General features: G+C 43.3%; 3 protein-coding genes across 3 annotated transcripts in view; all 3 read right to left on the minus strand.

The window, feature by feature from the left end:
• Positions 1–440: 440 nt before the first annotated feature.
• LOC110333290 (ubiquilin-3) lies at positions 441–3,088 on the minus strand. Its single transcript, XM_021214879.1, has 2 exons — positions 3,016–3,088; positions 441–2,734 (listed from the first exon to the last, which is right to left on the minus strand). Exon 2 carries the CDS (start codon positions 2,695–2,697, stop codon positions 721–723), a length of 1,977 nt encoding a protein of 658 aa, XP_021070538.1. The 5' UTR covers positions 2,698–2,734; positions 3,016–3,088; the 3' UTR covers positions 441–720.
• Positions 3,089–7,702: 4,614 nt separating this feature from the next.
• Ubqlnl (ubiquilin like) lies at positions 7,703–9,987 on the minus strand. The gene has a single exon (XM_021220824.1). The coding sequence runs from the start codon at positions 9,727–9,729 to the stop codon at positions 7,897–7,899; it is 1,833 nt and encodes a 610-aa protein (XP_021076483.1). The 5' UTR covers positions 9,730–9,987; the 3' UTR covers positions 7,703–7,896.
• A 1,652-nt stretch (positions 9,988–11,639) lies between these two features.
• The window catches only part of LOC110336352 (olfactomedin-4-like), a 7,338-nt gene continuing 4,646 nt past the window's right edge, over positions 11,640–14,331 (minus strand). Inside the window, exon 6 of the mRNA XM_021218847.1 lies at positions 11,640–13,095. Within this exon, the coding sequence (XP_021074506.1) occupies positions 12,381–13,095 (715 nt within the window). The 3' untranslated portion in view covers positions 11,640–12,380. The remainder of the gene's footprint in view (positions 13,096–14,331) is intronic.

The following is a 14,331-nucleotide window of genomic DNA, read 5'->3' on the forward strand; positions in this document are numbered from 1 at the left end:
AAAGAAAAGAAAAGAAAGGAAATAATGTAAGCTGTGTAAGGCTACAGAATCCATAATTATAATTGAGACTGGATTCTTGCAGCTGTAGCTCTCACCAACCCAGAGATTAATGTCAAGATTGTAAGATAGCTTTTAGAGATAATATAAGAAATTATGTCCTTTCTTTAGCCGGGCATGTAATTAGCCATACCAAAGCAGAGTTTGTGATAGCTGCTCCAATAGTACACCAAACTCTGTATAACTTCCAGGACCCCCTCAAAAATCCATGGTCCTTCTGCGTCAAAGGGTGGCAGCAACATTTCCTCCCATGCCCAAGTCTTTGGCTCCTTTAGCTTCCGTTTAGCTTCCTATACCATCCAGAGAAACAGCCTTTACCACCTATTTTTCCACGTCCTCCCCCTTTTCTCAGAGCCCACAAGAATCAGACTCAGGCAATTGGTGGCACTAAAGACTGGATGTAATTGCATCTCAAGATAGGTACACAGAACTCATTCAAGAGCCCTAGGTAAAAGAGTGTCAGGCACAGTTGGATTACATAGCATCCCCACCCTATTTCTGGCTTGTCATCTTCCTTATTGACTCCAGAACATTGTCTCCACAGTAAAGAACATCATAGTAATTTGGTTTATAGTGCAGCTGTATTCAAGAATAGGAGAACTAGGGTAATAAGACATGGGGGAAGGAACAAAGGAAAAGATATGGTCCAAATAACTAGAGCTCCTAAGACTTCCTCAGTTTCTCCACAGCAGCATCTACATCACCCCCTGTAGCAATGAGGGCCTGGAGATTGGCTTCAAGATTCAGAAAGCCCATAGCTCGTAGTTGCTCCAGTTGTACCCGGAACTGAGCCTCCAGTTGTAGCTGCTGGGGATTGGTACTAGCTAAGGCTTGCAACACCTGGAGGAACGGGGAGGAGTGGAAACCTAGCTCTGCAGAACCTTGTGCTAGAGAAATCTGAGGAGTTGGGGTTGGTCGGGGATCCTCAGACATAACAACACCTTCTCTAGCTTCTGTGCCTCCTGTTACTCCACTCAACCCTGTTAGGCAGGGTATGAACCAAAGCAGGAGGCGGGGTGCTTCAGTAGCCAGAATCTGCAGACCCTGCTCAATCTGCAGCAAGGCTTGCATGACACGGGGATTTGCCATGGCTGTCTGAAGGTGCAACAGTAGTGGTAGCTGTTGATGTATCTCATTCTGGATTTGAGAGACTTGATTTGTGCCAGCTGATCTCAGAGATCTTGAGTAACCTGTTGGAGGAAGCCACGGAGATTCTGGGACTCCGGGAGTAGCTGACATAAGGGAAGATGGTATAGAAACAAACGAGGATCTGTTGGCAGAATCTCCTATCTGAGAGGTAAGATTGGGCAGGCTAGTACTTGGGCCAGTAGAGCCCTTCCCTGCATCATGTAGGCTTCCACCTTGTCCAGTACTGTTCTCAGTTGAGTGTCTCAAGAAAGCTGGGCATGATGACTTTCCCTTGATTGCTACTGACTCTTTGGGCAGAGGCTGGCCTGACCCAGGTTTAGGGGATGACGGTAAAGTTGGAGGAACTCTGTTTCCTGAAAGTGGTGCTTCCTGGCTTGGATTTGGAGTTGGCACCGTACCTTGCAGATAAGATCCCAGGGACTGAGAAGTCTCATGTAACTGTTGAAGATAATCAAAGAGTCCTATGTTACCCAGAAAGCTTGGAAGCCTATTTCTATTCTCAGATGCATCCTGGTCCCCAGACTGTCTGCCACATGTTCTTTGTCTGACACCTGAAACCCCATATGTGGAAGTCCAGGGATTGGGCAGAGGGTCACAATTCTCTGTCCTTGATGGTTGGCTGCTGGTGGTGGTGGTACTAGCAGTAGTAGCAGTAACAAAAGGATTGCCACCAAATTGTTCCTGTACTGCATTAAGCATGGGATCCATAATATCTGTGTACATAGTACGGAGCACATTGTAGCCACCAGGGATGCTCTCCAGGTTACTGAGTGCACGATCCTGGCTACGCATCATCTCCTGCATCATGGAAGGGTTACGTAGAAACTCCATTGTCTGCCGCATGATCTCAGGGTTGTTAAGAATATGACCAATCTCAGGGTTCTGCTGGATCAGTTGCTGCATGTGAGGATTGTCGAGAACCAACTGGCGCACTAGGCCCGTATTGGACAGCAGACCCTGGATGAAGGGGTCATCAACAAGCTGAGCCACAAGTTCAGGCACTGAGATGTGCTGCCACATTAGTGAGCCTGGCTGGTCAGAGAAGCTACCTGAGGTCAGACCTAACCCACTGAGGCCTGTGAGGACCCCTAAGCTAAAAGAAGGAGACCCATTCACAGGGTAAATAGAAGTTGACTGAGGGATTTCTCCAGGATTTGGGCCTGGAGTGGAGACTGGTGGTGCTGGGCAATCGGTGCCTATGGTCCGACGCTGCATCTTGATGACCAGGTGGACTGTGAGGCCATCTCGCACTCCACACTGTGCCAATGAGTCAGGGTCCTTGAGGATTTTTCCCGCAAAGATCAGAACCAGCTGATTTGGATGTGCCTTAAAGCGGTGTGATATCTTTTCCTTTAGCTGGCGGATGGTGCATGTGTCTACAACTGAGAAATCCTCCTTGTCCTTGGGCGTCTTCACTGTCACCCGGATGAGCTGGGAATCCTGGGCTGGCGCTGGGCTGCCCTGTGGTAGAGCCTCTCCACTTTTGGCCATGATGGGCAGCAGGAGACCCAGGTCTGTGGGGACACAGCTGAGGGGATGGGGGTGGGAGACGAAGATCATCCTTTCAAACAATGATGAAAGTAAGGAAGGCGTATAAGGAGGGCCTTGGGTCTAGGGGGCGGGAGAAAGTGTAGTGTCCACATGGAGAGGACCACTAGGTCACTTGGAGAGGGGTGCTTTGAGGAAATTATTGACTTGGGGTGTGTTGGTCAGGGAGAAAAACACTCAGGACCCAGGGGAATGGTCTTCAGATGATGAATAAAGGAATGGGGGAGGGCAGTGAAAGGGCCCAGTCTGGGGGATACACACCAATCTGCTGTGGCCCCGTCCTTCCTCTTAGGCAGGGCTCCAAACTGCCCTCATCTTGCTGTCCAGCCACCCTGTAGGCCTTCTGGGCTGGAACCCATTCTATCAGGTCATCTCTGTGACCTCAGCACTGACATCACAGCCTCACACCGTGGATACTAGACTCCACGGTGATCAGAGTTCCTGGGAATCCCAAATTCCCCACTTACCTTCTATTATTAATTCTATAATCTTTGTGTGTAGAGGAATGGTCATTTAAAGAAACTACATGAGGGAAGTTATATGCAATTTAGATGGGTTAGTTACAGGTGTTTAAGATATTTTTATCTAACAAATAGAAGTGAGGCAAAATAGTTAAATATTGCAAGTTTAGCATATATCAGTGTTAAGATTACTTTATTTGACTGGTTAAGATTAGCTACACTATATATATATATATATATATATATATATATATATATATATATATGATGAAAATTTACTAAAGGTCCTGGTTGTACACAAAATTACCTAGTTATTCTATAAAAGATGGATAGATATAAAAATACTGCCTTTGGTACAACATTTAAAAATCTGGGATATTATAATTCAGAGAAGGGGGATGGATGAACAAACAAGGCACAAGATGAATGAAAGATCAAATGATATTGCAAAAGTGAAAGAGTAACCAACTATCGAAAATTAGACCAATAAGTTCAAAGGGCCGGCTGACTACAGAATTTTAACTTATTTGACAATTTCATGCATGTTATACATTGATCATATCTACCCATAATACCCCTTTCCATTCCCCTTAGATAATTCTCAACACATCCCACTCTCCATCCTCTTGTTCTCTTGTTTGGTTTTTTTGTTTCTTGTAACCCACTGAGTCCAGTTAATGCAGCCTGCTGGTAGACTGACTGATCCTGTTGGCTTGATCTTGTGCAGCTCTTGTGCAGGTACCTCATGCATGCAAGTCCATGTCATATCCCGAAGGCATCATTTCTCAGCATTGTGACTCTTACATTCTCCTCACTGCACTTCCATGATGTCCCACCTTTAATCCCAGCACTTGGGAGGCAGAGGCAGGTCTCGAAAAAACCACAAAAAAAAAAGAAAGAAAGAAAGAAAGAAAGAAAGAAAGAAAGAAAGAAAGAAAGAAAGAAAGAAAGAAAGAAAGAAATTATCAGATCTGACCAGAGCAGTAACATCTGTATCACCTGGGAAATTTGTTAGAAGTCTGAGCCCCACCCTATATGTACTGATTTAAAACTCTTGAAATTAGTTTAAAAGCTGTGTTTTAAAACACTGGCCCTGGGTGATTGTGATGTGGATTCTGTGAGAATCGTTGCCCATAAATATGTAGTTAGGTTGACTGAAGAGATTAACTGAGGCTTTGGTAATAGATTTCAGTAAGATCAGCAAACACGGTTGTGTGGTTTTCTTGCCTATACTGGTTAGGCAGAGCTGGGTATAGCTATGTTGAATTTACTAGAGAACTGTTTCTTTGATGGATCCTAGAGTCATCTTGAAACTAGAGAATTTGGGTCAAGAAGCATCCAGAAGGTGGTTGAGAGCCACTTTTGAGAACATCATGAATTAAAGATTTTTAATTATTATTAAATTAATTAAAGATTACTAAATATGTTGGAGCATCTTCTGGGTATATGCCCAGGAGTGGTATAGCTGGGTCTTCAGGTAGAACTATTTCCAATTTTCTTTTTCCGAAGTGGTTTTACCAGCTTACAGCCCCACCAGCGATAGAGGCGTGTTCCTCTTTCTCCACATCCTCACCAGCATCTGCTGTCTTCTGCAGTTTTGATCTTAGCCATTCTGATTGGTATGAGATGGAATCTCAGGGTCATTTTGATTTGCATATCCCTGGTGCTCTAACATATAACAAGGACACATGCTCCACTATGTTTATAGCAGCCTTATTTATAGTAGCCAGAAACTAGAAACAACCCAGATGTCCCTCAACAGAAGAATGGATACAGAAACTGTGGTACATTTACACAATAGAGTACTACTCAGGTTTTAAAAACAATGACTTCATGAAATTCACAGGCAAATGGATGGAACTATAAAATATCATCCTGAGTGAGGTAACCCAGACACAAAAGAATACACATGGTATGTACTCACTGATAAGTGGATATTAGCACAAAAGCTCAGAATACCCACAATACAACCCATAAACCATATGGAACTTAAGAAGGAAGATCGAAGTGTGAGTGCTTCAATGCTACATAGAACAGGGAACAAAACAATCACAGGAGGTAAAGGAAGGGTGAGTCCTTGGAGGGGGAGAGGAGGAGGAGGGAAAAGGGGGGCAGGATCAGGTATTAGAAGGGAGAGAAGTGCGGAGTGTCAGGAAATAGAATAGAAACATATAACAGTGGGGGGATAGGGAGCTGGAGATACTCACTAAAAGTTCCCAGATGCCAGGGAAGCGAGAGGTTCCCAGGATTCAACAGTGATGACTTTAGCTGAAATATCCAAAAAAGGGGAGATACAACCTGTGGGAGCCACTCCCAGTAGACAGGCAAGGCTCCCAGTTGAGAGATCGGTCTATCCACACCTCTCAAAAATTTTTACCCAGAAATGTTCCTGTCCAAATGAAAGACAGAGACAAAAAATGGAACAAAGACTGAAGGAAAGGCCATTCAGAGACTGTCCCACCTAAGGACCCATCCCATCTGCAAACACCAAACCCAAACACTATTGCTGATGCCAAGAAGTGCTTGCTGACAGGAGTCTGGTATGGCTGTTCCCTGAGAGGTTCTACCAGCATTTGACCAATACAGATGCAGATACTCTCAGTCAACCATCGGACTGAGCCCAGGGACAACAATTGGAGAGCTAGGGGAAGGACTAAGGGAGTTGAAAGCTATTGCAACCCCACAGAAAGAACAATATCAGCTAACTGGACCACCGAGAGCTCCCAGGGACTAAGCCACCAACCAAAGAGTATACATGGAGGGAGCCATGGCTCCAGATACTTAGGTAGCAGAGGATGGACTTATCTTACATCAATAGGAGAGGAGGCCCTTGTTCCTGTGGAGGCTTGATGCCTCAGCATAGGGGTATGATAGAGCAGTGAGGCAGGAGTAGGTAGGTGAGTGGAGGAGCACTCTCATAGAGGCAAAGGGGAGGGTAGAGAGGGGGCTGGGATAAGGGATTTGTGGAAGGGTAACTGAGAAGGGAGATATAATTTAAAATGTAAACAAATAAAATGATTAATTTTAAAAAAAGAAAGAAAAAGAAACTGGTACCTACTGAGGTGCAGAAGCAGGACTTCAGTGGACAACTACCATTACAGAAAACAGCTAAGGGAATCTTTGACAAAAGGTTTTATGTATGAGGGTTTTGTTATGGCCTATGTCATGTGTTCTAACTGTGAGATTTAGATGTTTGGGAAAAATAGTGACATGATTTTGAAGACAGTGATTGTAAACAGAGTTAGATGGGGTATGTTCAGAACACAGAGGAATGAAACAGGAAGATGATAGCGCATCAGGCATGCTTGGTATATAACTGTTATTCCAGCACTTGGAAAGGCAGATGCCAGAGGATAAATTCTAGGCTAGCCTGGACTACCCAGAAACTCTCATTTCTTTTTATCTAGATAGCTGTTATCCGTTTATATCTACCTATCACCAGCCTATCTACATATCAATCTTGGGCTGTTTATATAAACTGAGATAAATACAGTATACCTGTAATTTTTCTTGAATATGTTTTCGATGGGTTGTAGTGGTGACAGAGGATCTAGGAAGAGGCTTACTAGAAGTAATGAAAACTGTATTTCTGCCCCTTATACTTGCTGATGATAGTGACTTTGAAGCCACCTTTGGAACACAAGAGAGCCTGCTCCAAATACAAAAGAAAAAGGAAGAATCTTTGTTTTGTCTATTTAGTTAATGGCTGAAACCATGCCAATTTATTACATTATTATTACAAGAGTATATTTCTTAACAGTACCATAAATGGCTGTGTACCCTGCCAGGCAGGGATACTTTAGACAAGGCAAAAGGAAAGGGTGGAACTTGATGAAGTGCATGATGTCATACAGGCACAGTGTCCCATGATGGGAATCTGCAGCAAAGGCAACTGTAGTTGTACTTCTGATAGATAATAGAAGACAAATCACAATCTAAGTCTTGTAATCATGTAACTAATAATTCGTATGAGGCCCCAATTATAAATATCAATATCTCATTTATATGAGTTTTTTTTTTACCTAAATCTATCATTGCTCTTCTTTCAAGTTAAATTTGGTTTTGAGAAACATGAGTAAATATCTAGGCCTATGTAATGTTTCCCTCTTATTCATAAATCTATTCCTGTACCACTAGATATTTCTATCTACATGTGTATATACAACCTAGGTTACATGTGTTTGTTCTCTGACACTTGATCATTATATAAGCAAACTAATTTTTTTTAATCAAGAAACATATTATGTATTTGTATATCTGTGTATCTGTGTTTAGTAGGTAAAACAAAGACATCAAACACCTTTTGTTGATTTCCTGAGGAGGAAAAAAAATCCAAACTAAACATGTTGATGTTCATGAGTAATCCCAGCACTGGGGCAGCAGAGGCAGGGGGATTGACACAGGTTGAATGCCAGCTTTGTCTACATAGAAAGTCCCTGTCTCAAAAAACAAAAACAATAAAATGAAGGTAAGCCTCAGATGAAGGCAAGTAGGTGTAGCCATTTTATTGACAGATCTTCCAGCCATGACCAGTGCGCTAGTATTCAGTTGAGCAAGCATTGATTGGTTTCTCTTGTTCCAGGACTTCTCCCAGTTGGAAACATCAGGAAAGGTAGGAAAGGCAGGTGAGGTGGTCAAATGGGTCAACATGCAGTAGAAAGCAGATGGGAAGACATAGTGGTTAGAATCCCTGAGAACTCTTGAGCTTGTGAATAGCAGCATTAGTGTCACCATCAGTAGCCATGAGAGCTTGCAGGTTGGCGTTATAATTCACAAATCCCATGGCCTGGAGACATTCCATCTCTTTGCTGAAACGAACCTCGGGGGTTTGTAGGGAATGGGAAGAGTCTCCAGACAGGGGCTGTATTCCCTGAAGGACTGTTTCAGATCTGTGGCAGCTTTCAGGACACTGAGGCTCAGCCACGTCTTGCACATTCCAGGTCCAGGGCACTGTAACAGGGTAGCCACAGCTGGAAGGAATAAGCCAACCTAGACCCCATAGGTAAGGTTCAATGTAGGGCAAAAGGGCAGGAGCCTCTGTAGCCAAGAGCTGCAGACCATGCTCAATTTGTAATAATGCTTGCAATGTTTTGGGGTTGGCTAGGGCTAAAAGCAAGTCTTGAAGCTGTGATGACTGCAAGGGTGTGGGAGTTTGTTGCCTCCACTGCTCATTCAGTTGGGGTGTATTCATGAGCAGCAGCATCTGAGCTGCCATGTGTGGGTGGTTTCTAAGCAACTGGATCATGCCTCCTGTGATCTGAGAACTGGTCTGGTCATCAGACTGCTGGAGATCTTCCTCTAACCACTGGTCGGAGCTACCTAGAGGGATGGTAGTATCATTATCAACTTGAGGCTCCTGGACGACTGGTATGGTGGGCGAGGCTAGAATCTCAGCTAGCTGCTGAACAGCGCAGACATTGCTTTGGCCCTGGGTGGCAACTATGGTTGGATTTTCCCTGGAAACATTGTTGGTGTGATTTGGGGTAGCATCTGTTGGGGTGATTGATGATAATCCACAAGAATTTGCATAAATTACTTGGGAAGAAGAGAGCTGGTCCCATTGTTCTTGAGGTAATGGTTGAGATAGAGGAGGAGTCTGGATTTGTTCTAGTACTTGTTCAGCCAGAAGACCTGTAAAACAGTTGCCCTCCAAAAGATCAGGCACACCATTGAGCATTTGGTCATTGAAATTGACATAGCTCTGGCCCAGGTGATTGTTTCCATTTGGAATTGTTTCTAGGCCCAAGTATGGCAGTGAGTTTGGTGCATACTCAGGGTTCTGTGCTGGCTGTTGGATCTGCATTATCTCTTGGATGATGGCAAGGTGCCTGACCAGCTCCAGAGTCTGGCATAGGATCTCAGAATTGTCAAGAAGATGGGAAACTTCTGGGTTCTGCTGTATCAGTTCTTCCATATATGGGTGTTCTGGAGGCAGCTGATGCACAAAGTCCATATTAGACAGCAGACTCTGGACACAAAGATTCTCCAGCACCTGTGCAATATGTTCTAGACTACCTACTTCTGGGTCTTCAGTACCCACCTTTGGTGCATCCGGCTCCATGAGAAGAGATGGTTCCACTTTAGTTTCACTCATGCCTGCAGATTGGCACACCATGCTACTATTTCCTTTAGGGTTTCTGTCTTGATGGCAGGGATTGTTAGTTACCAGGTTCCGGAAAGAGTGAGCCAAGGGTCTGGGGCCATGCTTGGACTTGATAACCACATGGATAATGTGGCCATCTGTGATGCCCCTCTGGCTCAATGTGTCATGGTCTTTGAGAAGGCGGCCCATAAAGACCAGTACCAGTTGTTCCATTTGGCATTTGAAGTGAGCAGACAGTGTCTCCTTGAACTGCCTCACTAAGGTGTCATCAGCTACTGTAAAGATGTTCTGGTGGCCTGGAGTCTTCACAATCACTCGAATGACACCTGGAGAGATGTTCCCATCTGCAGGCACACCTGCAGGACACCTGCTCTGGGGCATCTTAGGTGATTGAGAGATAATATGCGGCATAGACCTTGTGGGTAGGCAGATGGGGAGCAGGCAGAAGCAGGGGCAGAGAGGTGAGGGCAGGCAAGTGGTCCTGCTGGCCTTCGTTGCAGGTGCTGTGTTCTGAGGTCATAGGTTAATTTTTCTTGATGCCCCTAAAAGGGATGATTGGGCTAAAGCCAGTATTATTCGATGTTGATCCCTCACCCCAATTCTCCAGATGTGGCCCAGCTGAGGCCTGGCGTGGCTACTGACTCATACTTGGCCCAGAGTGGACTAAGTAGTGGTGACCCTTCACAGCTGTCCCACCCCCAAGGGCATGATCTGATCAGAAAAGAAATATTGTGATGTCAACTTAAGCCTCACAATACATCATGATGAAATGGGGATGAATAAATTTGGGAGAGTGTAGAAGTTTCGCTTCGTAATAAAACAAAATAGGGAAGATTTTTAAAAATGAAGATAAAAGTTCCCAGTAAATAATAATAGTAGCAATAATATATGGAATATGTGGGGTTTTTTAAAAGATTTATTTTTTTATGTATATGAATACACTGTAGCTGTGCAGATGATTGTGAGCCATCATGGGGTTGCTGGGAATTGAACTCAGGACATCTGCTCGCTCCAGCCCCAAGATTTATTTATTATTACATCTAAGTACACTGTAGCTGTCTTCAGACACAGCAGAAGAGGGTGTCAGATCTCATTACAAATGATGTGAGTCACCATGAGGCTGCTGTGATTTGAACTCAGGACCTTTGGAAGAGCAGTCAGTGCTCTTAACTGCTGAGCCATCTCTCCAGCTCAGAATGTGTATTTTTTAATAGTGCTGTGTATATGTCCCTCTTTGGAATAGTCAGGCTTTTTGTATAAAGTGCTGGATCTGCTCAAACTATTCAAAAAAAAAAAAAAACTCATTCTAGAGAGTAAGAATGGAGTCTGCATTACAAGAAAGTCTTATTCATTTTGTTAATGATCTTGACGAAGTGACCATTAGAAACGAAACTGGAAAGCAGACTCATAGGACACGCCTCTAACCCCAGCACTCTGGAAGCAGAGACAGGAAGATGTCTATGGTGAGCCTGGTCTATAGAGTGAGTTCCAGGCCAGCCAAGACTTACATAGTAAAGCCTTGTCCCAAAAGTTAAATTAATTAAATAAAATAATGTTTGAATAAAGGAAATGAAACAAAAGTGAAAATCTAATATGAAAAGGGAAGTCACATTGTCCTCTGAGGTCTAGACTGTGGGACTGTAGACTTAAGTGAGAATGTATGTATGCATGTAGTAAGTGAAGATTTTCTTCATCTCTGCAAAGTAGGCATGGAATTGGCCATGAGGCTTTTGACGAAGACACTCCCAAAGCAGAGGAGAGTAAGCTGCTATTTACAGAGCATTTTCATTCACATTTACATGTTGTTTGATCTCTATCTCTGCCAGCATAACAGACTGTTTGAGGAAGGATTTCAAGGTCTTTGCCCAGGCTTAAGTGTACGCACCAAGGAGAGCAGGTACCTCTAGGTCAAGGGATGGCAGTGAAAGAGGTTAGAGATCCATCTCCTAAGCGATACAGGTTTCTGCAAGTGAAGAGTCAAGATTCTAGGGGGATTCTTGGAGCTACTATTTGTTTTTTATTAGGAAGCTCATGAATTATTAGTGGATATGTTAATATATCTACATGAATACTTAAATTTAGAATTATATACATTTACATATATATATATGGAAATTTCACATATTCTAATATTCATATTTGTGAATATTCACAAAAAGAAAGTGCAATCAACCTCTAGCCTGGGGATCTGGGTTTATTATGCTGCTATCTAGAGAAAGGGGAGAACTGCACAGCCAGATAAGGGTCACACGGAATTTGAAACTGCATGTTCTCAGTGTGTTGAAGAGGGGGGTAAAAAGACAAACACACAATAGACTTCCTGCAATCACACCAAGAAGTCTTTATTGAGAACGTCTTGACCCACAGTCCCATCCATATCCCATGCTACAAATACTGTCTGACATCCTAGAACACAGTCAGGCCCAACTGCCTCTTCCAGTTTTACTCAAATTTAAGATCAGTTGAGGTCAGTGAAGAATTTATCTTCAGACCAAGATTCTGCCTCCCTTCTCTGCAGAACCTTTCAAGAATATGGAGATCTGAGAGGAAACTTCTGTACCTCACTCTCAATACCAACTTCCATGGATCTTCTATGCTGACGCCAGATTCACTCAACCCTGAGAACTAAAGGTCATGTTATCCTAGAATTCTGTGTACTAGCCTGATAATTTTTAAAGCGTGATGAGCAAGCATCAGAAAAAAAGGGGGGGGCAACATTTCTGTAGCTAATTTTTTGTTTTACTTATTTATTTATTTATTTTAGTGCTGAGGATTGAATAATGAGTTTTCTTCCCACCTACTGTGCTAAGCATTGAATCTAGGGCCTGGTACATGCTAAACACATGATTCAACACTCAGTTACATCCCAAACCCTCCCTAACTAACAAGGTATTTTGTTTCTTAATCAGTTCCAGGCCATTATTAGCACCTTAATGTGTTGACTGAGATAGTGATTACATACAAAACAAAATTAATCAGTGTACTTCAATCATTTGGGTGGATAGCTATTAAGGAAGTTGTCCTTCTAGAGGGGAGGAAGGGGAGGACAGTTATGGAATGTCCTATGTCTTGTTGAACTTGATAGGTTTGGATGGAGCTGGAACCCCAGAAGGCCTTTTCATGGGAGAGCTTGGTACCTTTGGCTTTAGTGCCAGGAAGGTGAGATCATAATTTATTAAGAATCCATCATTATAAACATAGAGCCTGTGATCCCAAGGGCAGTAATTGATGCCATGCAGAGTTTCCAGCATCTTGTCCAACAGGATGCTGAGGTGGTGTTCCTGCCCAGTGGTTGTGTCATAAGCATAAAATATTTCCTCTTGACGAGTGCTTAGTGAGCGCAAAGCATACAGCACCCCACAGGCCATGAAGGCCCCTGAAAGAGCAGGCTTATACTGGCTGGTGTACCACGTTTGCTCAACTTCTAGGGTGCTATCATTGAGAAGACTTACAACCAGATTCCCTTTGCTCTCCTCTGTGGCATAGAACACCCACAGTCCCTTCTCATCACCAGCAAAATCTATGTCAGTCCAAGGCGCACAAGCATATGAGAAGCGGTTGTTGTAGGTGGCACCAGGCAATGGGCGTCGCAGCACTAGGGTGTTAGAGGAAAGGTCTACCTTGGCCATGTGTCTTGTGCCATAGTAGTTAAAGTACATGAAGTTCTTGTACACGGTATTGCCACTGCCGTCACCATAGCCCATCTTCCACTGCTCATAGTGCTTCAGCAGCAGGAGGTCACCATAGGATTTGTGCAGCCTATAGTAGTCAAAGTACCTAGGCCAAGCCCCACCCAACATTAGAACCATTAAGTACAGCAGTAACCAGGGTAGTGAAGCACTATGAAAATGGCCATCCCCAAATGGGACATCTATAACACAACCCCTATACTCAAGCCCCAGGAAACCCAGAAGAGAAGATGGAAAGATTAAGTGTAACAACCAAAAGACCAAAAGACCTGCTGTGTCTTCTCAATATTTCAGGAATTTTGTATCAGTGAACTCAAAACAATATGGTCACCTACAGTAGACCAGTAAACATTCCAGCATAGATGTGGGAAAGGTTTGTGAGGTCACCACCCTGGATGGAGATCTACAAGCAGTCCATAGCTGTGGAGGAAGGAGAATCTGTTTTCTTTGGGCACAAACCCCCTAACAGATTGCCCATGTCCAAGTGGTCAGCCCTAAAGATGTGTACATATGGGAAACACAAATGGGACTCACTAAAAGTGTATGTGTGTGTGTGTGTGTGTGTGTGTGTGTGTGTGTGTGTGTGTGTGTGTGTGTGATTACAGAAGAAGACATAGATTTTAAAGGGAGATATGGGGTGTACACAGGAAGAAATAGAGATGAGTCAGGGAGGGAAGGATAGACATGATGAACATATAGTGTATTTATATATGAAATTCTCCCATGCTCAAAAATAAAAGTGGGAAGCCTCATATACTAATGAAAAGCATGGGCTCTGGAGCCAAATGGTATTTATATTCCATCGTTCATTTACTACACACTATGCCAAAATGAATAACCATTTAAAAGCAACAGCTACAGTGTCTGCTAGCCATGTAAATGTATATTATCATAAAATAATACTGAAAATATTATATAAAGTAAATTTTACCCTCAAAGATTATAGGGCTAGGTCTCAGAAAGTTTAGATTCTTTCTTCGAAGTCACAGAGTTTATAACTGAAACCTGACAGGAACAGCAAAAGTCTAACTTCACTGACTGTGAGAACTGGCCTAGACAATGAAAACAATAAATTTAGCACAGTGGTTAATGTAAAGAGCAATTAACAAATAGTAGCTGGTGCATTCCTTATGGTCAGCCCCTCTACCAAGGCTGCACTACATGTCAACTGCTGGTGAGATGCAAATAGATTATTGGATCTAGAGTTAGGTTCAAGAAGGTTCCAATTACATCTTTTTTTTTTTTTTTTGGTTTTTGAGACAGGGTTTCTCTGTATAGCCCTGGCTGTCCTGGAACTCACTTTGTAGACCAGGCTGGCCTCGAA

The sequence above is a fragment of the Mus pahari genome, chromosome 1 (genome assembly GCF_900095145.1).
Source record: "Mus pahari chromosome 1, PAHARI_EIJ_v1.1, whole genome shotgun sequence".
NCBI classification, from domain to species: Eukaryota; Metazoa; Chordata; class Mammalia; order Rodentia; family Muridae; genus Mus; species Mus pahari.